The sequence below is a fragment of the Sebastes fasciatus genome, chromosome 8 (genome assembly GCF_043250625.1).
Source record: "Sebastes fasciatus isolate fSebFas1 chromosome 8, fSebFas1.pri, whole genome shotgun sequence".
Taxonomy (NCBI): Eukaryota; Metazoa; Chordata; class Actinopteri; order Perciformes; family Sebastidae; genus Sebastes; species Sebastes fasciatus.
Genome location: NC_133802.1, coordinates 9,801,901 through 9,829,766, shown reverse-complemented (window position 1 = coordinate 9,829,766; position 27,866 = coordinate 9,801,901). Strand labels below are relative to the sequence as shown.

The 27,866-nt window shown below is 40.8% G+C and overlaps 3 protein-coding genes across 4 annotated transcripts in view; 2 read left to right on the top strand and 1 right to left on the bottom strand.

The window, feature by feature from the left end:
- Positions 1–6,231, bottom strand: part of slco4a1 (solute carrier organic anion transporter family, member 4A1) — a 32,760-nt gene extending 26,529 nt beyond the window's left edge. The window contains exon 1 of the mRNA XM_074643233.1: positions 6,055–6,231. The gene's annotated coding sequence lies outside the window, so the exon portion shown is untranslated. The remainder of the gene's footprint in view (positions 1–6,054) is intronic.
- A 4,770-nt stretch (positions 6,232–11,001) lies between these two features.
- LOC141771965 (uncharacterized) lies at positions 11,002–20,580 on the top strand. The gene is made up of 4 exons (XM_074642516.1): positions 11,002–11,412; positions 12,744–14,092; positions 16,505–16,802; positions 19,228–20,580. Exons 1-4 carry the CDS (start codon positions 11,107–11,109, stop codon positions 20,578–20,580), a joined length of 3,306 nt encoding a protein of 1,101 aa, XP_074498617.1. The 5' UTR covers positions 11,002–11,106.
- On the top strand, positions 20,580–27,152 carry LOC141772344 (uncharacterized). 2 transcript variants are annotated; one of them, XM_074643225.1, is made up of 2 exons: positions 20,580–24,366; positions 25,767–27,152. In XM_074643225.1, the coding sequence occupies exons 1-2, from the start codon at positions 24,085–24,087 to the stop codon at positions 27,009–27,011; spliced, it is 1,527 nt and encodes a 508-aa protein (XP_074499326.1). In that variant the 5' UTR covers positions 20,580–24,084; the 3' UTR covers positions 27,012–27,152. The 2 variants fall into 2 exon arrangements, with proteins under 2 accessions (XP_074499326.1, XP_074499325.1); XM_074643224.1 differs by having other exon boundaries at positions 20,580–24,393.
- Positions 27,153–27,866: the final 714 nt, after the last annotated feature.

Genomic DNA, 27,866 nt, shown 5'->3' with positions numbered 1-27,866 from the left:
ATACATATTAGGATATACAGAGCCAAAGTGATACCAGAACATCCTGGTTCGGTTCCAGAAGTAACAAAATACCACCCATTTTTAATAATGCAAATAACTACAAATCCTGCTTTGGAACAGAACCATAAGAGTTCACGGGTAGGTCAAGTGGTTGTGGTTAGTTCAGTCATACGTGTAACAGCAGGACAGAGAAGAGTGAAAGGTGTAGAAGGTTTTAAACAGCAGAGATAGGGGCTAAAAAGTGGTGGAAAAAATACTTTAGAGGAGAGCTTTTGTGAATTTTATGGATATGAATGAAACCAAAGATGACGGATATACCTGCACTGCTGGTAAATTTCCATGGAGTATCTATAGCTTTTTTTATGCTCACAAATTAATTATTGTTTAACTTTTTTTCAAACCACAAACGTTTCCATATCTAATAGCAAGTGCTGCAGTGTACGCCAATTTGATGAATGAAAGAAATGCTGACGGAAAAATTCCATAGTGTTACAGTCTGGACGTAATGTTGGGACATCGACTCTTTATATATAACATCATCCGATCTAATTGATATTTATTTGTATTATTTGGAATCCAGAGTGGGCTGAACACTGTGTGGTGTCCATCAGCAGCCACGGAGTTGCTCCACGTGTTGCTCCCTTCACCCAGTCTGAGGCTGTAATAAACATTTATTTAGCAGCTCTTAGAGTGAATGTCATAAATGTATTAAAGGTCCAGTGTGTAACATTTAGTGGGATCTATTAGTAGAAATGGAATATAATCATAACTATGTTGTAATTAGTTTATAATCACCTAATCAACTAAGAATCATTGTGTTTTCCTTAGCCTAGAATGAGCCCCTTCACATCTACATAGGGAGCGGGTCCTCTTCACAGAGTCCGCCGTGTTTATACAGTAGCCCAGAACGAACAAACGTTTTAACGTCACCTGAAGGCCACCGTAATTCTTCGACACGCTTGTGAAACTTCAGTAACGTGAGCTACAGGGTGCAAAACTGTGGTACCGCTAAGCGCCGCCCTTTTGCACTCGGCGGCGGGGTATTCAGTTGGTTGCAATCTGCAACCACACCACACCACCGCCTCCAAATCATACACACTGTACCTTTAAGACCCCCTCTCCAGCCCAATAATTTTCATAAAGTCCGTAATTGGTTTGTCAAATCCAGTCGCCAACCTCCGGGTCTGAAATGTGAAGCCATTGCGAAAGTGCTTTAAACTTGCATTCTTTGTAATAGCCAGCAGGGGGCGACTCCTCTGGTTGCCAAAAGAAGTCTGATTGTGTAGAAGTCTATGAGAAACCGACCCTACTTCTCACTTGATCTATTACCTCAGTTAACATTGTAAACATGAGTTGATGGTCTCAATTGCTGGTTTCAAGTCTTCTTCAATACACCATGATGTTCATTTAGTAAATTATGGTCCCATTTAGAGTCAAATAGACCATAAAGCAAGGGATGCTTTAGAGCGGGGCTACCTAGTGATTGACAGGTCGCTCCCACGGCGTATGCAAGTTGTCCGTGTTTTTTGTCTTGGAACTTTAACCCTTTCAAAGCATGTTGTCAGTTCCTCAAAGTTAATTACCTGTAGAACTCTTTTAGTCGCCTAAAAATGTCTTATTCAGCGACCCTCTCGGGTCACTTCTGGTTGCCAATAAACAAGAGGGCGATGGCCAAAAACCAAGATGGTGTCAGCCAAAATGCAGAACTTGAGGCTTCAAAAGGGCAGTCAACAAACCAATGGGTGACGTCACATGACTACGTCCACTTCTTATATACAGTCTATGGTCCAATCATTTAAGCACCACTGAATGAGTCTGATGAAACTATTTTGAACCCAGCTGGTTGTAGTGCAACAGGCATGGGTAGCTGACTTGGCAGATAAAACATTGCAAAAACTAATATGCCAACAGACATTAACGCTCTTGTGGTATGTTAACACATGATAGGTGCCATTGAGGTTTAATGGCTTAAAAATTGCATAACTCAAATTGCCACTTTAGTGCAACAACACTGCATGTGGAGCATTTGCAAATCCTTTATCCTGCTCTGGCCCCATCTGCTTCTGTGAACTGGGTCAGACAATCTCTTCAAATTAAACTGCATTAGTTCTGCACAATGCTCATCACCACAGCGAGAGAACTCCCTGTGAAATTACTGCGCTGTTATGAAAAAAATCTGATTAGGTTCACCTGAGATTTTCACGTGGTGCATCAAACAAGACTGATTGAAATCAGTGTAAAATAATACACCTTTGATGACAGATTACATTGCTGACTGAGGCATCAGTGAACAGCTTGTTGCAGCTGTGGTTAAATGGAAAAAAATGGCAAAATGAAGTGGAGGTTCAACCTTTGCTGAGAGGACTGATTGTCCCTTATGGTTTGACAGGAAATGCTGAGTCATTGCTCTGACAGCCCACACACCGAGACACACTCTGACTTTAGTGTAGAGATGCAAACAATGACTTTTGTGATACAAGCCGGCATTTTCACACATCACAAAAAAGTGTATGGTGTCATGGTTTTACCTCAGACTGAAAAGGAAGCAATGAACAGCTGGTTATAAGTAATAAGAAATTTAGTGTTTCCTCATATTTGGGCTCATTTAGCCACATTTATATTAGTCAGTGGTGTAATGGCTACAGCTGTCATACACACACCCACACAGTCTTATTAATCTCTGTCCCACACACTCGCACCTACACACAGCAGCCATATGATGAGCACCAATGGCTGCTTATGGTAGCCTTTATCACCACTCCTGTCTGCCCGCTGGACCTCACCAAGGTAATATCCGGAGAGGGACAGTGACTTTTTCTCATAATCAGAACCATGCTGCCTGCAGCATTAAGATACATAAAGGAATAGTACAGTTTTTTTTTAATATACGCTTCACTTAGAGGAGAGGAAGTGTCTTTTTTTTCCCCAGCCAACATGTAAGGCAATGAAAGCCTATATCTTCACCTTCACTGACGGTCCAGACAGTGATTCAGGGCGTTTGAACTACTAGCTTAGCTTAGCAAGTCTTCAGCAGAACTGAAAGTGACATATATACATATATCTATTTATGCCTGCCGCCTCCATGAGGGTCACGAGTGTCCGTACAGTCAAAGTGACGTCACACTGTCGCCGTGATCAGACACCATCTGCAGCAGGTGTCTTTTGTCCATCCGTGCATGTCCAACCTGTCTTGTTATCAATCAACAACCAGAATACAATATTGACATTGCATTGGTCCAATGATGATTTCCAAATCTTCAGTTCTCTACCACTGTATGTTCGAGAGTGTGACAAACTGGTAGTAAAGTGCTAGATTAAAACTTAAATTACAGTTGCATAATAGAAACGATATAACATTTTAAAAACACAAAAAAAATCATCCAAATTTATTTTATTTTCTCACTTTTCTTTTTTGAGATCCCTTTTTTTTAATTGAGCAGTAGCTAGGTACTCGGTCTGTAAGCTAACGGCGGGAATGGATTTTAACCGAGGGCGCGGCAGTGGCAGGACGCCACAAGAGAGCGGATGGACAGCTTCGCTCTACTGATGCTTCAAAAACCCAAGAAATGAAGACAAATCTTTTTTTTAAGGTAAATTTGATAATGATGTTGATAAAATCTTTTATTCATGAATATAAATTTAACAATAAAACAATTTTAGTTTTTTATTGTTAAATTTAAATTGATTTAGTTGTTTTCCCGAAGGATGTTGAGCAATATGTAAAACTATTTTTTATTCAACTAACAGGCTACAAAAAGACACTTAATATCTGTATGTTTCATAAGAGTTTTGTAGTGTGATATACCTCTGACTCATATGTTATTGTTCTATTTGTATATTATCCCCTGTATACTGAATCTGTGTTCTGTTCTGTTCTAACCTGTTGCCAGATTAATGAAACGTGAAGCAGATGCAGTAAATGTTCTGTCTGCAGTAACTGAAGCGACGTTAGGAGAACGAACAGTAGATAATGAGGCTGATATAAAATGACAAACAGTGAAGTAGGGATGTCACGAGAACCGATAACTTTGGTACCAAGTCGATGCCAAAATTTTAAAAAAGTGACGGTACTCTTTTTCTACAGTATAGGTACCGTACAATGCCTGTAATGGTCATTGGTAGGGATGTGACAGTGAGGAAGATTTTCCCACCGGTTAATAACAACAACAACAACTTGTGACAACACCGGTGTCACCGATAACACCGGACATTTTACAAGAAAAGATGACGGTCAATATGTGCAGAGCGCTGACTCGCGGGCTCCGCTGCGGGGGTCTACCTGGCGCCGCTGCTCCGTGCACACCGGCTGTGACGGCGATTACCTCATTAACGTTATGGTTCCCTTATAGCATTGGGATTAATTGTGAAATATTGCCAAATAGGTGCGTTTGCTTTTCGCTTCAACAATAAATCCTCTGCCTCCTGCTCCTACTACTCTGAGCTGACAGATCAGCTGCGTTCACGGTCAGTATGTAGCGTAACATGCCGGTGATACGCCAAAATTAACAAAATGGGTCAATTCTTTTTATTTATTACTTAAAGGCTACATGCCTCTGTTTTTGTAACGTTCAAATGAATAATAAAAGAGTTTTTAATAAAAGAGTGCGTGTTGAATTACATGGGATTTATTGTTGTTGTTTTATTTTGTTTTTTACCGTGGTATCGATTTTGGTATCGAGAATCGTGTAAATTCACTGGTATTGGTATCGACTACTAGATTTCTGGTATCGTGACATCCCTACAGTAAAGCTGGATTACATGCTGCATTTTGAAGTCTTCAAACATGCCTAGATGGGATCTTTAGTAATTTAAGGTAATTTCCCCTTTAAGATATAAAATACCATGATCTACATCTCTATATATCTATACCACAGTATTATCCTAGGGCAGTAAATCTTGTGAAAACCTCAAACTGAGTATAAAATCCTGATTGATCTCTCAGATTGAAACGCATCAGAGTCAGATCAGGTTCACAGTTCACAGGTTTGGGAATCCCCCTGATGAACGTTCCGTGCTGCATCACATGGAGCCCAGAGAGCATGCTCAGCTCTGTGGTGCGCCCGGAGCGCAGGTGTGGGTGTTTCTGGCCACAGCAGGCAGCGCACACAACCATGATAGGAAACAAAGCATGCAACGCTACAGACGACACGTAGGATGACACAAATAGTCAGTCCTGTAGACTTCGCAGACGTTTTACGCATGCTTCCAGGAAGCTGATGCAACACAGATAGTCCTATACCTAGTGATCCGGGGTTTGGCACTGAATGTATCCGTCTATACACTGACAATGACATGAAAACACACGATGACATGATTAAGGATCGTTTTGACTCCTGGTTTCGACATCCCTTCCCATGGAAACCCAGCAGTGGTCCCTCCCTGTATAGGAACCCTTCACTGACATACATGGAGAGGTGTTGTAGCCTCTACAGTCGCTTTAAATCATCGATTCAACAAATCAAAGGCACGTGCCAGGGAATAGGCCACGGTATATGCTATATTCTATATTCTCCTGTAAATTACAATATCAAAATTTAACAGCAGTAGACAAAGGAGACATTATTACAATATATCCTCTATAATAATCATGCGTTGTTTTGGTATTTAGGCTTCATGCGGACTCCATGGTGTGTTGCAGGCTTGAATGAGAGTATTTTTTTTCTACAGCGCAGTTTGTGTTGAACATGCCCGGATTAGAGGAAGAAGCTCCATGTGAAGGATTAATGCGACCAGATGCAGCTGATGAACAAGCCTCTTGTTCATTTTTTAGCCTATCAATTATTATAAGGACATTAGGAGATGATGGAGAGCAGCAGCAGCAGCAGCGTCTCTGTCACAAAAAAATCACCACTGATGTCGCAGATTACTGAGTGGATGTATTTTTAGGCATCCATTTCAGCTTTGTACGTGAATACATGGATATATGGATATATATATATATATATATATATATATATATCCATGCTGCTGATGCTGAGCAGCAGCAGCAGCACGTACGGAGCGCATCCTTCTAGATCACCACCAGTGTTACACAGCAGAAATAAACAGGCTTACCTTCAAATACATGTTTCTTTTAGTCCGTTCTTCTCACATCATGTTCCGTCATTCGTGCATCATTGCGTCTCTTGGTGGGGGAAAGGCTACAAAATGTGGTAGAAATGATTGCAACGCTGCTGGTTATCTGGTTATAGCGCCCTTCTGTTTTATGGTGCGAGCGAGTTGTAACCGCGGTGAAAGCCCTTCTGTATGGAGGGTGATTGATGCCACCAACGAGGAATAGCTCTTAGCTTCAGACCAGGAAAATGATATAGCATATAGATAAACAAATAAATAGACTACATATTATTATTATTATTATTATTGATATCATTAGGCCGATTATTATTTAACAAAAACAAGTAAAAGAGAGCACAGAGCACCTATTTTAGGATCTTTACTTCTTGTCTCTTTTAGAGTTGATTTTAAAATTGTATTACTAATTTATAAGTAGGGGTGTAACGATTCATCTAATACATCGACGTATCAATTTATATTCCTACGATCCAACTACATCGATAGGTACTCGGCAAGTTGTCCTTCACGGGAGACGTATATCGATATAAAATTGATCTGAAACGCAAAAAGAACGATTGTATCTATACTAAGGATTTGCACCTTGTATTTAAGGACAGCAAACGTTGTATGAAAGTGTTTTTTTTAAGCACTTTTATTTGTAAAAAAAATGTTAAACGTTACTCCGGTTCACTCTCCAGACATGCGCCAGCTTGCCAGCTCTGTCCTCTGCAGCGCGAGCGCGCAATCCATTGCGTGCATGCAGAAGAACGGCGCACTGGACTCCTCACTGTCTCACCCGGTAGAGGCGTGGAGGGAGATGAGCAGCGGTCTGCATGAGCTGGCTGCATGTTTCAGGTGCTATCAATCCGCTTGACGTGGGCGGCTTCACCCACACGTCGTTTTTTCATTCAAAGAAAATTACTTTCCTTTCCCTGTCATGATATCTATGTGCACGCAGCATTTGCACTTTTTATTATTTAAAAAAAAAAGCTGTATGTATTTGACATTAATCGTTGTTTACTTGTTTATATCCATAATTAATTTATTCCTGATTCTTTTACAAGAAAGACTTTGAGGCAGACATACATAGTACTGCGGCGGATTGTGTGTAGCATGTCATTTATTTTCGGACCCCCAGTTTTCAGATCCTTTGTCAGGTGGTCTTGCAATGGGGTGCTTTTGACTGGGGTCCCAGAGGAACCCAATACATTGGTATTTAAAAAGTTTATTTAAAAAGCACTAATTAAAAGAGAAACAGAGAGCTATGATATGTCATTTAGGAACAAATTGTTTGACAAAGTCATGGAAAATTGGAATGATAGAATAAAGCACCTGTGAGATATGACAAAAAGTAGACGTGTGGGGTCTGCAGGGACCCCAGTGGGGATGAGGGTTAAAGTATCCAAGGGAGAAGTGATGTTGTTTACAACTTATGTTGTCTTCTTATCAACCTTCTTCCCCTGCTTCTTGTTTTTGGCATTAATCACCCCCTATACTTAAGATTCACTGAATTCAGAGGCCATCTTGTCCAATGATGTTCATCCCCTGTGGTGCTATCGGCTCTGGACCAATTGCTGAGCTGAACAGTCAAGCTGAACCAGCAGTCGGCAGACGAGTCACAATTATGACTGATGAGTAGCTTTGTGACTTGGCCATGACCTTAACAAAGTTCAAAATACTGGGTTAAAATACCTTTCTGTCATTGCCCACTTAGTCTGTAATATTTATTGTATTTACTCCAATTATGGGGAAAATTAAATATGATATAATATAGAGTGGAATATTTTATTAGAATTTTGAAATTAGTATTGACTTTAGAACTTTAGAACTTTAGAACTGAAATATGAAATGCAGTATGATGACGTGTCAGTAGTGTGTAGGTCACTGTGCATATTTAGGTATGGTATATTTACTTTGTTCCCCTAACTTTTGTAGGGGCTTAGAACTTAGAAAGAAACAAAATGACACAGCCACAATGACACTTTTGTTGAAGCATGTGAAAACTGGAGCAGACTTAAAGGGACTCTATGTAAGAATGAGAAATTGCTTGTTAACAGCGACACATGTGGCCGTTAAGTCAATGAAAGTCAGCGTCCTGTCCTGTCGCGCTTGTGCTCCTCTACATAGACATGAACGAGCATCGGTCAAAACAGTGAGGCGACACACGTCAGCTAAAACCACAATATCACTCTATATTTCACCTGCTTGGCAGTAATGTTAGCTGACCAGACAAAGGTCTCTCCATGAATCGATGCTGATACTGTGTTGTCCTGCTTCAACCTCCCGTCTTCTGCAGTGTGTAGCGTGTGCGCAAGCACGTGAGAGGTGGAGCGAGTGAGATTGAGCGCGGTGTGTGAGTGAAGGCAAGCAGGCAGGCAGAGGAGCAGAGCAGCATGGACTCCGGCCCTGATGGAGACCAAAGCTACGGTCCCCCCTGTGTCTTCCGACCATGGTCGGGGAGCTGGAGCAGGAAGAGTTAACACTGTTTTCGCAAGACGGGCTTCACTAGATATAACTTTGCGGTTTTGGTGCTTCTGTGTAGTTTTTGTTGGAACAGCGTAGCCACACGCGACCGCGCACGAGACACCGACCCGATTTATACGTGTAAGAAGTTACAAACAGTACCGTTAACTGTAACATGTCGGTCACAGCCCGGCTCCTGGAAAAAATGGGAGACACATGTAATAACAACGTGATTAATTTACATCAAAACAAATACGAATCTCAGTAGTCCGCTCCCTGGTTGAATGAACATGTGCTGTATGGATGTTGTGCTGGCTTATATACTGGGAAAAAAAAGTTTGGAAACTTGTGTTTGGTGGATTATTTCTCTGTTGTTACAATGCTAATTGGCATTGTATTTTACATCGTTGGAAAGCCTGTTTATTTACCTTCGCAATGATGTCCAACTTGTAAGGATCATGCATTTGTGGGATGAGCAGCACAGCTGATTATGTGGGTAGCACCCAAGAAAAAATTGCCAAAATGCTCTGCCAATGGTAAACAGTGTATTCTCATAAGGCTACCAGGAAGCCTGCAATGACTGCCTTTCAACGTCAGGCCCGTTTGCGCTGGTGTCGACAACACAGACAATGGAACCTGAACGTGTGGGGGAATGTCATGTTCAGTGATGAGTCCAGGTTCTGTCTGCCAAAGTTGGATGGCAGGGTCAAAGTATGGAGACGACGCGGAGAACCCTATGCTAATTGTTGCACCGATGGAGTAACAGCTTTTGGTGGGGGCAGTGTCATGGTGTGGGGCGGCATCTCCCTCACTGGCAAAACAAGGCTTGTCATCATTTAAGGCCATCTCAATGCAGGGAGATATCGGAATGAGATTCTGCAGCCAGTGGCGATCCCATATCTCCACAATCTGGGACCTAACTTCATCCTCCAAGATGACAACGCTCGCCCCCACAGAGCCAGGGTTATCACAGACTACCTCCACAATGTGGGAGTAGAGAGAATGGGGAATGGAATGGAACGCCATCCCACAGCAACGTGTGACCAGGTTGGTGACCAGCATGAGGAGGAGGTGCCAGGCTGTTGTGGCTGCGTATGGATCTTCCACCCGCTACTGAGGCTCCTGACATATTGTATTAAATGAATGAAATGTAAAATAGCCAATATGCCTTGTTTGTTCTTTGTTACTGATAGAGAGTTCAATCATCCAATCCACCAAACAACTCAAAACAAGAGTCAACACCAACAGGAGAATACACTGTTTACCATTGACAGCATTTTGGAAAGTTTTCTTGGGCGCTACCCACATAATCAGCTGCGCTGCTCATCCCACAAATGCATGATCCTTACAAGTTGGACATCATTGCGAAGGTAAATAAACAGGCTTTTCAACGATGTAAAATACAATGCCAATTAGCATTGTAACAACAGAGAAATAATCAACCAAACACAAGTTACCGAACTTTGTTTTTCCAGTTTATATGCATGGAGCACAGCGGGCACAGGTATGTCCCATGCCACTGATTAACCCCCAACAGGTCTGCAGCCCCAGAGACAGACGCTTCGCGTCGGGGTGCAGCATCGCCCTGTCGGGGATTCTTTCACAACAATGACCGGCTCGCTATACATTATCCCTTACATAGTGAATATGTAGGCCTATAGTTTGTATTTCATGACTGGAATTACTTCATTTAAAAAAAAAAAGAAAAAAGGAAAAATCCCTATTGTATTGGGAAATGTACCAATTGTAAAAAAATATGTCAGTGTTCTGGTCCAAGCGTTGATCCTGAGATGTGTATCTAGTGTTTTTGATGCATTGGTGCATTGGATGATGGATTAACTGTTGCGCTGAGCTGCATAGAGAACTGTGTGAAGAGTTGTGAGCTGATAGAGAAATGTTTGTCACCATGCAGCAGTTTCACCATCTGACCACTAGAGTGTAATGTTACACTAATCTTATATATTATTCTGGCCATGAAAACTTGGAGTGACTACTGAAGTAGTGATGTTTCGGTCACGAACGAAACAGCTCTTTGAGCCGGCTCTTTTTAGTGAACGATGGGAGCCTGCTTCCGTCCAAGAGACTTTAATTCAAGGCAGAATGATAGGATGATCTTATCTAGGCATCACGGGCATTCCATGCATCCAATGACTGTGACTGAATGTTGTGTTAATGACGTCCGTACGAATAATCAGGTGATGACAGACAAGGATCATACCATCAAGCAGGGTGTGGTGCGCAAATAGCAGTCCAAGATGAGTGACGGTTGGAAACGAAGCAGCATGTCAAATTATGGTATTCTGTAAATTATAAGGTTTAGTACAATTATATTGAATAATTTAAGTGATATATGTGCACACATACTAATCATAGCTCAAAACAGCGCCACATTTGGCTGAATTATAAAAAGGCAGAAGTGGTAAAATAAAGAGCCGTTTGGGAGCCGAAAGAGCCGGCTCGTCTTTGTGAGCTGAGCCAAATGATCTGGCTCACTAGAAAGAGACGGAATTCCCATCACTAAACTGAAGTAGTGATAGATGGGGTGCGGCTTTTACAGGAAAGTGAAACTGAGGAAAGTTAAACTGACAGATGAAAATATTGCCCAATCAGTCCATCTGCAGAGCACAGAGAGACATGGCGTCTGCTTTATACTCCCAAGATCTGACTTGTCCTATTTGTCGGACTATCTTCACAGATCCAGTGAATCTTCTCTGCGGACACTCCTTCTGCAGAGAATGCATTACAGATGTTCTGAGTTCACAGCACCGCTGTCCAGAGTGTGACACAGCTGTTCCAACAGAAGGAGAACGTCTTCCGACCAGCCATATATTGAAAAGCCTCGCTGAAAAGGCCAAAGAAGCGGAGAAGGTAAAGAAAGAGAAGGAGAAAGCAGAGGTATGTTGCTGCTATTCACAAGGAAATGTAGTTAGACATTTGTATGTGTTTATTTGTATGTATGTTTGGCCAGTTCTGCGATGCAGATATTGATATTGCGCAGATATATCCTGAATAGCACAGGCCTTTGTAGTCCCATGTGATCTCATGTTTTAACTTCACAGTATTAGACGTCCAAAGTGCGTCATTATTTGTCCACGGTGTTTGATTAGGCCAGGCCTCTAGCATTCAAACTTCAATACGGTTAGAATAAACTAGGTTATATAGAAATATTGGCGTGATTTGACTGATTTAATATTTTGTGCATTAGGCGGTAGGCTATGTGCACTTTTTTTTCTCCAATATAACGTTTTCTGTTTTAGAATAGTATTCACAGGGAAACTATATCCCACTCCAAACTGACAAGAGGATGGGATGATATGTTCAAAGAATTCACATCCACAGCTTTGAAACATTTGAAATTATAGATGCATCATTAATAACACATTGAATAAAACACCACAAAGTAAGTAGTGATCAGATGTTAAACTTGTTGCAGGTTTAAATGTTGATCACATGGATCATACTGTTTCTCCTGCTGCAATATTATTTCTACACATGTTTCAGATTCAACTAAATGTAGGCTAACTATCAGTGTTTTATCCTAAACATGATGTACGCGCATGCATGTAATCTGTTGCGCGCGTGCACGTTTAATCAGTTATTACAGTATAATTTAAATATTTTAAAAAGTTTAAAAGGGATTTAAAAGTTGACTAACAGCCATAATGTATGAAAGATGTGGTGTAATTTAAAGTTTGAATAGTGTTTCCATGTTAAAGTATGAATGAGCAGTTAAGAGTTCAAAATTCTAACCATCCTCTCATTTTAATGGAGAATTGTTTTGCCGGAAAATGTTTGATATTTCTGAAAATATGAACGTTATGAATAAGAAAAGCAATAACCAACATCCTAATTGAGCTGCACGTTTTGGTGTTTGAATTTGGGTTTCTATGTTGAAATGAATGTTGAAATGTGGGAGGAGTAGGGTTGCGAAAAAACAGGCTGAATAATGATAACTTTTGTTTGCAGTAGAAGAACATACTGTAGGTTGCGAATGCTTGATTAATGAAGTTACTGATACTAATATGTAAATGTGCACAACATCTCTCTCCCTTTGGAGACACACCTGTTGTCCTATGATGGCTGCATTGTACTTATCTGTAACATCTATTTCTTTACAGCCACTATCACTGCTTTGTATCAGTCGACATTTTTTCTTTTACTCTTGTAGTGTATCATCATCCTTTAGCTGTTGTGTTTATTAATAGATAAATTATTTTTTTTTACAGGCGGCTGAGTTGTGCCTTGAGCATGAAGAAAAGCTGAAACTGTTCTGCGTCACAGATCAGCAGTTAGCTTGTATCATATGCCGAGATGGGGAGAGGCATGAGGGACACAAATTCAAACCAATCAAAGAAGCAGCTGCATCTCTGAGACAGGAGTTGGAGAAGGGTATGGAGAACCTTCGTGGTGATATCCTTGATACAGAGAGCCTGGCCAATACACAGAGGGAAGAAATAACTCAAAACAAAAAGAAATCTCAGCAGCTGATGACCCAAATCTGCAGACAGTTTGAGGAGATGCACCAGTTTCTGAGAAAGAGAGAAGATGAGATAAAGAATGAGCTGAAACACAAAGAGGACGATGCTGTTGAGAAAATGAGAGAGAGATTAAATGCTATAGAAACAGCTTTGTCTGAGAGCAGAGAGCTGGAGGGAAAGCTGACATCAGTTCTGGAAATTGAAGACTCTGCGAGACTCTTAAAGAGCTGGACTGAGTGTAACAGCAGGGCGAGTCCAGAACATGTATTCCGGCCCAAAGCAAATGATCTCAAAGTGGTGAATACCTCTCTCTCTTTGGGGCCTTATGAAAGCCACCTGCAGTTCTTCATATGGAAGGAGATGCTTCAGGTAATCCAGCCTCGAGCAGAGCTGCTCTCACTCAAAAGCAACAGTACAGATATAACTGTGTCTGATGATGGGCGGAGCTTGTTTAGTACTCCCAAAAGCAACCAAACTCCATCAGGTTACTCGTCTGGTTTTAACTCCACCACAGGATCAGGCCAAAGCTCAGCCTTTGGTCAGCCTGCCTTTACAGAATCAGGCAAAGCCCAAAGCTTTGGCTTTGACTTCGGCTCCACCACAGGATCAGGCCAAAACACAGGCTTTTATCAGGGTACCTTTACAGGATCAGGTCAACCCCCAAACTTTGGCTTTGGCTTGGGCTCCTACACAGGATCAGCCCAAGCCCAAATGATTGCCTGTATCGTTACCTCCTCAAGCACAAACACACATGTGTTCAGTGTCAATGAATTCACTTCAGGGCAACATTACTGGGAAATAGAGGTTGGACACCGCGACTACTGGGAACTAGGGATAAAAGATAATTTCCTGAAATATGATGGCAAGAAATATGTCGCCTGTCATCCAGATAAAACCACCGAGCTAGAATTTGGAGATAGACCTCGAAAGATTGGGATTTACCTAAACTGTGCATCCAAGAAGCTCTCCTATGATGCAGACAACATGACACATATTCACGCTATGAGCTCTCCTCTCATCTCCATGCCACTGTCGGCATATTTTAACATTAGAGTCAGAGCACCAGATCCAAACCCTCTGACGGTGTGCTGGTACTGAAGTCAAGATCAATATCATAACAAGTACTAGTTCAGTGTTATATTATCAGCTTTTTAAAGATACAGTGTGTAGGATTTAGTAACATCTAGCGGTGTGGTTACAGATTGCAACCCTCACTCCTCCCTTTCCATGACTAATGTAACGTGAGTCGCCGAGTGCAAAACTGTGGTTGGCCTCACTCAAAAGCCATCTATACCATAATAAGACTATTTTAGGAGCAACAGAAGTCAGACGGCGGCTGGCGGTACCACAGTTTTGAACTCTACGGCTCACGTTACCTCAGTTTCACAAGCATGCCGGAGAACTACGGTGGCCTTCAGGTTACGTAAAAACGTGAAAGGCTCTCTCTAGAGCCAGAGTTTGGTTTGTCCGTTCTGGGCTACTGTAAAAACATGGAGGGGCAACATGGAGGACTCCATGAAGAGGACCCGCTCCCTATGTAGATATGAAGGACTCATTCTAAGCTAACGAAAACACAACAATTCTTAGTTTCAGATGTTTATACACCAATAAAAAAATTAGTTATGAATATTATGTTCCATTTCTGCTAATAGATCCCCCGAAATGCTACACACTGTTCCTTTAAAGCGACAGTAGGCAGAATGTTTTTGGCATCATTGCGCAAAACTTCCATAATAACCTTTCAGCATATTGTAATTCAAGTGTTCTGAGCGAAAACTAGACTTCTGCACCTCCTATTGGCTCTGTTTTCAGGCTTTACAAAATCTAGCCTGTGGCGGGAGACTTTGGCCAATCACAGGTCATTTCAGAGAGAGAGAGGGCATTCCTATTGGCTGTTCATTCAACGGAGGCAGCTGTCAATCACTCGCAAACTCCGATACTTTTTTTTTTATCATATTTGCTCCATATCTACCCACTGCAGCTTTAAGGAGCAGAAAATATAAAAACAATTAGGCAAGTTCCATATCACAGGAGAGAAATACAATTAATACATCAATAAATGACTTCTAAAAACATAATCTGTTGCAATGTAACACATTTTATAAGTCTGTCTCTGTCTTTCTAACATTACTAGCATTGCTTGTGTATTCTACATTATAGGGCTTGTGGTTATGGTGTATATATGATATATGTAATACCAGATGAATTAATTAGAATTTTGTTTTCTAAATTTGTTCTGTGATTGCCATCTGAATTTGAATGTTATGTTTGTGATTCTGTTTTACACGATTGTACTCAAGTGTTTTTTTTCTGCCGTCTGTATGAGATATTCATGCCTCTCTGTCACCACTGGAGGGTGGTGTTATCATGTGTCACCAGACCTCCACTGTATGAGTCTGGTGAACAGCAGACAGTCTCTGGCTTGATTTAATCAGTTTTCAGTGAATACAAAAATAGTAATAAGACTGCCAAATATTATGCTCAATAAAACTTTATTGGCTCAATCATACTCTCAAAAGATGTGTCAGATTTTTTTTTAGCATAAAAAAAAACATGTGATTTGTGTTGAACATTTGATTAGAATTTTGAAATTAGCATTTCATTTAGAACTTCATGTTTGTCTTCATTAGCCCATTTCTCTATATGAAATATGAAATCCAGTATGATGTGTCAGAAGAGTGTAGGTCAATGTGCATATTTAGGTATGGTATATTTACTTTGTTCCCCTAACTTTTGTAGGGGCTTAGAACTTAGAAAGAAAGAAATGACACAGCCACAATGGCACTTTTGTCGAAGCAATTCTGTTGGTGGTAGGCTACTAATGTGTTGTTCTGTTAATTACCGTGCCATGAAAACTTGGAGTGACAACTGAAGTAGTGATGAGCCGGCTCTTTTAAGTGAACGATGGGAGCCGGCTCCTGTCCGAGAGACGTTTTTTTTTATTAATTCAAAGCAGAATGATAGGATGATCTTATCCGCGACACGGGCATTCCATGCATGCAATGACTGTGACTGAATGTTGTGTTAATGATGTCTGTGCGACCAATCACGTGATGACAGACAAGGATCATACCATCAAGCAGGGAGGGGCGGGGCGCTGACGGTCTACAGGTACAGAGCAGGTGGAAGAGGAGGAGAGAAAGAGAGTGCGGTGCGCGAATAGCAGACAAGATGAGTGACAGTCGGAAACGAAGCAGCATGTAAAATTATGGTATTCTGTAAATTATAAGGTTTAGTATAATTATATTGAATAATTTTAGTGATATATGTGCACACATACTAATCATAGCTCAAAACAGCGCTATATTTGGCTGAATTATAAAAAGGCAGAAGTGGTAAAACAAAGAGCCGTTTGGGAGAAGAAAGAGCTGGCTCTTCTTGGTGAGCTGAGCCAAATGATCTGGCTCACTAGAAAGAGCCGGAATTCCCATCACTAAACTGAATTGAGTGATAGATGGGGGGGCGCCAATTACAGGAAAATGAAACTTAGGAAAGTTAAACTGACGGAGGAAAATATTGCCCAGTCAGTCCGCCTGCAGAGCACAGAGAGACATGGCGTCTGCTTTATACTCCCAAGATCTGACTTGTCCTATTTGTTGGACTATCTTCACAGATCCAGTGACTCTTATCTGCGGACATTCCTTCTGCAGAGAATGCATTACAGATGTTCTGAGTTCACAGCACCGCTGTCCACAGTGTGGGACAGCAGTTCCAACAGAACGTCTTCCGACCAGCCATATACTGAAAAGCCTCGCTGAAAAGGCCAAAGAAGCGGAGAAGGTAAAGAAAAGGAAGGAGAAAGCAGAGGTATGTTGCTGCTATTCACAAGTAAATGTAGTTAGTCATTTTTATGTGTTTATTTGTATGTCTCTGTATGGTCAGTTCTGAATAGCACATGCCTTTGTAGTCTCATGTAATCTCATGTTTTAACCTCACAGTATCAGAAGTCCAAAGTGCGTCATTATTTGTCCACAGTGTTTGATTAGGCCAGGCCTATAGTGTATCATTCACATGTCAATACTGTTAGAATAAACTAGGTTATATAGAAATATTGGCGTGATTCAACTGATTTAATATTTTGTGCATTAGGCGGTAGGCTATGTGTCCTTTTTTTTCCAATATAACGTTTTTGGTTTTAGAATAGTATTCTACTAAATCTAATCTTACATTCGTTTTACAATAGTAGAATACTATTCTAATACGAATGTAAGATTAGATTTATTTTTGTAAAGATTTTTTTTTATACAGTATACATATTGTATTCTGCTCCTTAAGTTAGATCTGGAACTATATAATATAGCGCATCCTACTTGCTTGTAAATTGAGTGATGATTAAGATTGGCGGAGTGATATGAAGTAAGAAGTGATGTGCCATCTTTTGGTTATGAGTGTTCAATTTCCCTACGCTTGAGTTGAGACATTAAAGTGGATCCTGTTGCACAGACGAAGCTCTCCCCGTGCTCTTGCTTTACCCACAGCCCTATACAGTAGTTTAATTAAGTAACAAGTAAGTTTATAGTTAAGGCAACGAGAAGCCTGCCTTACACTAACACTCCAAACTCACGAGAGAATTGGATCAAATTTTCAAAGAATTCACATCCACAGTTTTGAAACATTTGAAATTATAGATGCATCATTAATAACACATTGAATAAAACACCACAAAGTAAGTAGTAATCAGATGTTAAGCTTAAATGTCGATCACATGGATCATACTGTTTTCAGATTCAACTAAATGTAGGCTAACTATCATAGTAAAGTAAATAGTAAAGTACAAATATAAATAAGTGTCAAGTGTAAGTAGTGCAAAAGTAGCAGCAGTAGCAGTTTGTGGAACCCTGAGGAAGAGTCCGTGGGAGGGTTGGGAGGGGTCTTTTATGATCCGGAGGCCCTAGTGAAAATGTTGAAAATGAAAATGAAGGGGAGAGAGGTCCCAATGATGGACTGACGTCACTGTCCTCTGTGGGGACATGCAGTCTGAGTTCTGAGTTCCCATAGCTTATTGCTGTCATGCCAGAAAAAGAAAAACGGATCAGTATTAGGTTTTAACGTGAAAAGAATATTGTTATAACAAGATATTTTTATGTTATTCCCACATACAAACTTATCACGTTACAACAATAAACGTTTGGTCGTGTTATAACAAAACGTTTCAGGTTACAAATTGATTACTTAGGCTATATTGTTATAGTATGAAACTCATGTTTGAATTAGGAAACGGTGTGCAGAGAGCAGATACATTGAGGAATATGGTTTATTTACATGATTTGATTAAGTACATGCTTGGGTTGACACGGCGAGATTCTGCTGTTATTGAACACGGTGGACGGTATTGTGATAAGTATGCGTTCACTAAGAAGGGGTTTCCGTGTTTTGGGCCATGGTGAGTTCATTGGAAAAGGCCAGCTCACAAATGTACCACACAGAGTCCACCTCCGCCCGAGACCAATTCATCTTGCTATAACTTGAAATGTTTCATATTATAAGCATAAGTCATTACGTTATAACGTGAAACATGTCATATTTATAAATTATCACATTTTAACATTAAACTTTTCACATTATAACAAGATAACAAGAACAGTTTCTTGGCTCTGTTTTCATCATATCACGACCTTTAGTCAAATTAGCTTTGAATTAATCAAATAGCTTGACAATTTATCACTCCACTTTTCAATTCACATGCATTTTCATCACATCCACTTCTTTTTAAAAATGAAATACATTGAACTGAACTACTTCAAGGGAGGACGAGGACCTGCCTTCCTCCTCTACCCCCATGATGCCTACCACCACTTCACACACACAGGCTGCCCTTTAATGGAGAATTGTTTTGCCGGAAAATGTTTAATATTTCTGAAAATATGAACGTTATGAATGAGGAAAGTAATAGCGTGCGTCCTAATTGATCTGCACGTTTTGGTGTTTGAATTTGAGTTTCTATGTTGAAATTAATGTTAAAAAAGTGAATGTTTTACTAATGAAGTTACTGATCCTAATATATAAATGTGCATAACATCTCTCTCCCTTTGGAGACACACCTGTTGTTCTATGATGACTGCAAAATATTTATTAAACTCAGAAGAAATAATTGCATTGTACTCATCTGTAACATCTATTTCTTTACAGACACTATCACTGCTTTGTATCAGCCAACATTTTTTTATTCTTGTACTGTATCATCATCCTTTAACTGTTGTGTTTATTAATAGATAAATTCATTTTTTTACAGGTGGCTGAGTTGTGCCTTGAGCATGAAGAAAAGCTGAAACTGTTCTGCGTCACAGATCAGCAGTTAGCGTGTATCATATGCCGAGATGGGGACACGCATGAAGGACACAAGTTCAAACCAATCAAAGAAGCAGCTGCATCTCTGAGACAGGAGTTGGAGAAGGGTATGCAGAACCTTTGTGGTGATATCCTTTTTAAGCAGGGCCTGGCCAATACACAGAGGGATGAAATAACTAAAAACAAAGAGAAGTCTCAGCAGCTGATGACCCAAATCTTCAGACAGTTTGAGGAGATGCACCAGTTTCTGAGAAAGAGAGAAGATGAGATAAAGAATGAGCTGAAATACAAAGAGGAAGATGATGCTGAGAAAATGAGAGAGAGATTAAATGCTATAGAAACAGCTCTGTCTGAGAGCAGACAGCTGGAGGGAAAGCTGACATCAGTTCTGAAAATTGAAGACTCTGCGAGACTCTTAAAGAGTTGGACTGAGTGTAACAGCAGGATGAGTCCAGAACATGTATTCAGGCCCAAAGCAAATGATCTCAAAGTGGTGAATACCTCTCTCTCTTTGGGGCCTTATGAAAGCCACCTGCAGTTCTTCATATGGAAGGAGATGCTTCAGGTAATCCAGCCTCGAGCAGAGCTGCTCTCACTCAAAAGCAACAGTACAGATATAACTGTGTCTGATGATGGGCGGAGTTTGTTTTGTACTCCCGAAAGCAACCAAGCTTCATTATTTTACTCGTCTGATGATGACTACGACACAGAATCATACCAAAACACAGGCTATGGTCGGAGTACCTTAACAGGACCAGGCAAACCCCAAAGCTTTGGCGCCACCGCACAATCAGGCCAAAACAGAGCCTTTGATTGGCATGCCTTAAGAAAATCAGGCAAACCCAAAAGCTTTGGCGCCACCACACGATCAGGCCAAAACAGAGCCTTTGATCAGGGTACCTTTACAGGATCAGGCCAAACCCAAGCCTCTTCAAGCACAAAGAAACATGTGTTCAGTGTCAATGAGTTCAGTTCAGGGCAACATTACTGGGAAATAGAGGTTGGACACCGCGACTATTGGGAACTAGGGATAAAAGATAATTTCCTGAAATATGATGGCAAGAAATATGCCACCTGTCGTCCAGATAAAACTACCGAGCTAGAATTTGGAGACAGACCTCGAAAGATTGGGATTTACCTAAACTGTGCATCCAAGAAGCTCTCCTTCTATGATGCAGACAACATGACACGTATTCACGCTATGAGCTCTCCTCTCATGTCCATGCCACTGTCGGCATATTTAAACATTAGAGTCAGAGCACCAGATCCAAACCCTCTGACGGTGTGCTGGTACTGAAGTCAAGATCAATATCATAACAAGTACTAGTTCAGTGTTATATTATCAGCTTTTTAAAGATACAGTGTGAAGGATTAAGTAGCATCTAGCGGTGTGGTTGCAGATTGCAACCCTCACTCCTCCCTTTCCATGACTACTGTAACGTGAGTCGCCGAGTGCAAAACTGTGGTTGGCCTCACTTAAAGGCCATCTATACCATAATAAGACGCCGGCTGGCGGTACCACGGTTTTGAACTCTACGGCTCACGTAACCTCACTTTCGCAAGCGTGTCGGAGAACAACGGTGGCCTTCAGGTTACGTAAAAACGTGAAAGTCTCTCTCTAGAGCCAGAGTTTGGTTTGTCCGTTCTGGGCTACTGTAGGAACATGGAGGAGCAACATTGAGGACTCCATGAAGAGGACCCGCTCCCTATGTAGATATGAAGGACTCATTCTAAGCTAATGAAAACAGAACAGTTCTTAGTTTCAGGTGATTATACACTAATGAAAACATAGTTATGAATATTATATTCCATTTCTGCTAATAGATCCCTCGAAATGCTACACACTGTTCCTTTAAAGCGACAGTAGGCAGAATGTTTTTGGCATCATTGCGCAAAACTTCCATAATCACTTCTCAGCATATTGTAATTCAAGTATTCTGAGAGAAAACTAGACTTCTGCACCTCTTCATGGCTCTGTTTTCAAGCTTTAAAAAATCGAGCCTGTGACGGCCAATCACAGGTCATTTCAGAGAGAGAGAGCATTCCTATTGGCTGTTCATTCAACGGAGATAGCTATCAATCACTCGCAAACTCCGAAGCTCCATTTCTACCCACTGCAGCTTTAAGGAGCAGAAAATATAAAAACAATTTGGCAATTTCCAAGTTCCATATCATAGGAGAAAAATAAAATGAATACATCAACAAATGACTTCTAAAAACATAATCTATTGCAATGTAACACATTTTATTGCTGTCTCCGTCTTTCTAACATTACTAGCATTGCTGGCTGTATTCTACATTATAGGGCTTGTGGTTATGGTGTATATATGATATATGCAATACCAGATTAATTAATTTGAATTTTTTTCTGTGTTTGCCATCTGATTTTGAATGTTATGTTTGTGATTCTGTTTTACACGATTGTACTCGAGTGTTTTTTTTGCCGTCTGTATGAGATATTAATGCCTGAGTAATTCAAGTGTTCTAAGCGAAAACTAGACTTCTGCACCTCCTCATGGCTCTGTTTTCAGGCTTTAAAAAATCTAGCCCGTGACAGGACATGACTTTGGCCAATCACAGGTCATTTCAGAGAGAGAGAGAGAGCATTCCTATTGGCTGTTCATTCAACGGAGGCAGCTGTCAATCACTCGCAAACTCCGATACTTTTTTTTAATCATATTTGCTCCATTTCTACCCACTGCAGCTTTAAGGAGCAGAAAATATAAAAACAATTAGGCAAGTTCCATATCACAGAAGAAGAAAATAAACGAATACATCAACAAATGACTTCTAAAAACATAATCTGTTGCAATGTAACACATTTTATAGGTCTGTCTCTGTCTTTCTAACATTACTAGCATTGCTTGTGTATTCTACATTATAGGGCTTGTGGTTGTGATGTATATATGATATATGCAATACCAGATGAATTAATTTGAATTTTGTTTTCTAAATTTGTTCTGTGTTTGCCATCTGATTTTGAATGTTATGTTTGTGATTCTGTTTTACACGATTGTACTCAAATGTTTTTTTTCTGCCGTCTGTATGAGATATTCATGCCTCTCTGTCACCACTGGAGGGTGGTGTTATCATGTGTCACCAGACCTCCACTGTAAGAGTCTGGTGAACAGCAGACAGTCTCTGGCTTGATTTAATCAGTTTTCAGTGAATACAAAAAAAATAATATGACTGCCAAATATTATGCTCAATAAAACTGTATTGGCTCAATCATACTCTCAGAAGATCTGTCAGATTTTTTTTTGCATAAAAAAACATGTGATTTGTGTTGAACATTTAATTAGAATTTTGAAATTAGCATTTAATTTAGAACTTAATTTTTGTCTTCATTAGCCCATTTCTCATTATGAAATATGAAATCCAGTATGATGATGTGTCAGAAGTGTGTAGGTCAATGTGCATATTTAGGTATGGTATATTTACTTTGTTCCCCTAACTTTTGTAGTGGCTTAGAACTTAGAAAGAAAGAAATGACACAGCCACTATGACACTTTTGTTGAAGCATGTGAAAACTGGAGCAGACTTAAAGGGACTCTATGTAGGAATCAGAAATTGCTTGTTAACAGCGAAACATGTGGCTGTTAAGTCAACGAGAGTCAGCGTCCTGTTGCTCGCGCTCGCGCTTGTTCTCGCTCTACATAGACATGAACGAGCATCGGTCAAAACAGTGAGGCGACACACGTCAGCTATATATCACTCTATATTTCACCTGCTTGGCAGTAATGTTAGCTGACCAAAGGAAGGTCTCTCCATGAATCACTGCTGATCCTGGTGTTGGCTTTTCCTGCTTCAGCCTCCCGTCTTCTGCAGTGAGCCACACGCGAGCGCGCATGAGACACCGACCAAATTTATACGTGTAAGGAGTTACAAACAGTACCTTTAACTGTAACATGTCAGTCACAGCCCGGCTCCTGGAAAAAACGGGAGACCCACATAATAACAATGTGATTAATTTACATCAAAACAAATAGGTGGGTAGAATCTCAGTAGTCCGCTCCCTGGTTGAATGAACATGTGCTGCATGGATGTTGTGCTGGCTTATATGCATGGGGCACAGTGGGCCCAGGTATGTCCCATGCCACTGATTAACCCCCAACAGGTCTGCAGCCCCAGAGACAGACGCTTTGCGTCGGGGTGCAGCATCGCCCTGTCGGGGATTCATTTACACCAATGACCGGCTCGCTGTACATTATCCCTTACATAGTGAATATGTAGGCCTATAGTTTGTATTTCATGACTGGAATTACTTCATTTAAAAAAAAAAGAAAACCCTGATACTCGGTCGTACCATAGACCTACAACAATGATACATAAAAATGAAAATGTACACGAAAAACAGTTATTCATTTCCACTTTTAAAAATCCACAGGGAGCCACTGGAGAGGAGCTAAAGAGCCGCAGGTTGCTGACCCCTGCGTTAGTGCATTGGATGACAGATTAACTGTTGCGTTGAGCTGCATAGAGAACTGTGTGAAGAGTTGTGAGCTGATGTTGGTCACCATGCAGCAGTTTCACCATCTGACCACTAGAGTGTGATGTTACACTAATCTAATATATTATTATATCTGACCGAGTCTTAATGGTGAAGTGATTTAAAACTGTATTTTTGCCAGTAATTCTGTTGGTGGTAGTCTACTAATGTGTTATTCCGGTAATTATCTGGCCATGAAAACTTGGAGTGACAACTGAAGTGAGTGATAGATGGGGTGCGGCTTTTACAGTAAAGTGAAACTGAGGAAAGTGAAACTGAAGAAAGTGAAACTGAGGAAAGTTAAACTGACGGATGAAAATATTGCCCAGTCAGTCCGTCTGCAGAGCACAGAGAGACATGACGTCTGCTTTATACTCCCAAGATCTGACTTGTCCTATTTGTTACACTATCTTCACAGATTCAGTGAATATTCTCTGCGGACACTCCTTCTGCAGAGAATGCATTATTACAGATGTTGAGAGTTCACAGCACCACTGTCCAGAGTGTGAGACAGCTGTTCCATCAGAAGCGGAATGGCTTCCAACCATCCATATACTCAAAAGCCTCGCTGAAAAGGCCAAAGAAGCGGAGAAGGTAAAGAAAGAGAAGGAGAAAGCAGAGGTATGTTGCTGCTATTCACAAGGAAATGTAGTTAGTCATTTGTATGTGTTTATTTGTATGTATGTATGGCCAGTTCTGCGGTGCAGATGTTGATATTGAGCAGATATCCTGAATAGCACAGGCCTTTGTAGTCTCATGTGATCTCATGTTTAACCTCACAGTATCAGACGTCCAAAGTGTGTCACTATTTGTCCACAGTGTTTGATTAAGCCAGGCCTATATAGAATAAACTAGGTTAAACAGAAATATTGGTGTGATTCGACTGATTTAATATTTTGTGCATTAGGTGGTAGGCTATGTGTACTTTTTTCCCCCAATATAAGGTTTTTGGTTTTAGAATAGTATTCACGGGGAAACTATATCCCACTCCAAACCCAGGAGAGGATGGGATGAAATGTTCAAAGAATTCACATCCACAGCTTTGAAACATTTGAAATTATAGATGCATCATTAATAACACATTGAATAAAACACCACAAAGTAAGTAGTGATCAGATGTTAAGCTTGTTGCAGGTTTAAATGTCGATCACATGGATCATACTGTTTCTCTTGTGTAATTTTATTTCTACACACGTTTCAGATTCAGCTAAATGTAGGCTAGCTATCAGTGCTTTATTCTAAACATTAATACGCGCATGCAACTGTTGCGCGCGTGCACGTTTAATCATTAATCGTTAATTCATATATTCGGAGGAAAGCTCATTTCTTTGTTGTCTCAGTTATTACTATATAATTTAGATATTTTAAAAAGTTTAAAAGGGATTTAAAAGTTGAATAACAGCCATAATGTATAAAAGATGTGGCGTAATTTAAAGTTTGAATGGTGTTTCCATGTTAAAGTATGAATGAGCAGTTAAGAGTTCAAAATTCTGACCATCCTCTCATTTTAATGGAGAATTGTTTTGCAGGAAAATGTTTAATATTTCGGAAAATATGAACGTTATGAATGAGGAAAGTAATAACCAATGTCTTAATTGATCTGCGCGTTTCGGTGTTTGAATTTGAGTTTCTATGTTGAAATGAATGTTGAAATGTGGGAGGAGTAGGGTTGCGAAAAAGCTGAATAATAATAACTTTTTTTTGCAGTAGAAGAACATACTGTAGGTTGCAAATGTTTTATTAATGAAGTTACTGATACTAATATGTAAATGTGCACAACATCTCTCTCCCTTTGAAGACCCACCTGTTGTTCTATGATGACTGCAAATATTTATTAAACTCAGAAGAAATAATTGCATTGTACTCATCTGTAACATCTATTTCTTTACAGCCACTATCACTGCTTTGTATCAGCTGCCATTTTTTTACTCTTGTAGTGTATCATCATCCTTTAGCTGTTGTGTTTATTAATAGATAAATTCATTTTTTTACAGGCGGCTGAGTTGTGCCTTGAGCATGAAGAAAAGCTGAAACTGTTCTGCGTCACAGATCAGCAGTTAGCTTGTATCACATGCCGAGATGGGGACAGACATGAAGGACACAAGTTCAAACCAATCAAAGAAGCAGCTGCATCTCTGAGACAGGAGTTGGAGAAGGGTATGGAGAACCTTCGTGGTGATATCCTTGCTACGGAGAGCCTGGCCAATACACAGAGGGAAGAAGCAGAGCTGTTCTCACTCAAAGGAAATAGTACAGATATAACTGTGTCTGATGATGGGGGGAGTTTAGTTAGTACTCCCGAAAGCAACCAAACTTCATCAGGTTACTCGTCTGGTTTTGGGTCCACCACAGGATCAGGCCAAAGCACAGCCTTTGATCAGAGTACCGTTACAGGATCAGGCAAAGCCCAAAGTTTTGGCTTATGCTCCACCACAGGATCAGGCCAAAACACAGCCTTTGGTCAGAGTACCTTTGAACCCCAAAGCTTTGGCTTTGGCTCCACCACAGGATCAGGCCAAAACACAGACTTTGGTCAGAGTACTTTTGAACCCAAAGGCTTTGTCTTTGGCTCCACCACAGGATCAGGCCAAAACACAGCCTCTGGTCAGAGTGCCTTTGAACCCCAAAGCTTTGGCTTTGGCTCCACCAAAGGATCAGGCCTAAACACAGTCTTTGGTCAGAGTACCTTTGAACCCAAAGGCTTTGTCTTTGGCTCCACCACAGGATCAGGCCAAAGCACAGTCTTTGGTCAGAGTACCTTTGAACCCAAAGGCTTTGTCTTTGGCTCCACCACAGGATCAGGCCAAAACACAGTCTTTGGTCAGAGTACTTTTGAACCCACGGGCTTTGTCTTTGGCTCCACCACAGGATCAGGCCAAAACACAGCCTTTGGTCAGAGTACCTTTGAACCCAAAGGCTTTGTCTTTGGCTCCACCACAGGATCAGGCCAAAACACAGCCTTCGGTCAGAGTACTTTTGAACCCAAAGGCTTTGTCTTTGGCTCCAACACAGGATCAGGCCAAAACACAGCCTTCGGTCAGAGTACCTTTGAACCCAAAGGCTTTGTCTTTGGCTCCACCACAGGATCAGGCCAAAACACAGCCTTTGGTCAGAGTACCTTTGAACCCAAAGGCTTTGTCTTTGGCTCCACCACAGGATCAGGCCAAAACACAGTCTTTGGTCAGAGTACCTTTGAACCCAAAGGCTTTGTCTTTGGCTCCAACACAGGATCAGGCTGAAACACAGCCTTTGGTCAGAGTACCAATAGATATTCAACATCGGGACTACTGGGAACTAGGGATAAAAGATAATTTCCTGAAATATGATGGAAAGAAATATGCCACCGAGCTAGCATTTGGAGACAGACCTCGAAATATTGGGATTTACCTAAACTGTACATCCAAGAAGCTCTCCTTCTATGATGCAGACAACATGACAAGTATTCATGCTATGAGCTCTCCTCTCATCTCCATGCCACTGTCGGCATATTTTAACATTAGAGTCAGAGCACCAGATCCAAACCCTCTGACAGTCTGCTGGTACTGAAGTCAAGATCAATATCATAACAAGTACCAGTTCGGTGTTATATTTTCAGTTTTTTAAAGGTACAGTGTGTAGGATTTAGTAACATCTAGCGGTGTGGTTGCAGATTGCAACCCTCACTCCAACCTTTCCATGACTACTGTAACGTGAGCCGCCGAGTGCAAAACTGTGGTTGGCCTCACTCAAAGGCTATCCATACCACAATAACACTACTTTAGGAGCAGAACAGCGGCTGGTGGTACCACGGTTTTGAACTCTACGGCTCACGTTACCTCAGTTTCACGAGTGTGTCGGAGAACTACGGTGGCCTTCAGGATACGTAAAAACATGAAAGTCTCTCTCTAGAGCTAGAGTTTGGTTTGTCCATTCTGGGCTACTGTAAAAACATGGCGGACCCCATGAAGAGGACCCGCTCCCTATGTAGATATGAAAGACTCATTCTAAGCTAACCAAAACACAACAATTCTTAGTTTCAAGTGATTATACACCAATAAAAACATAGTCATGAATATTATATTCCATTTCTGCTAATAGATCCCCCTAAATGCTAC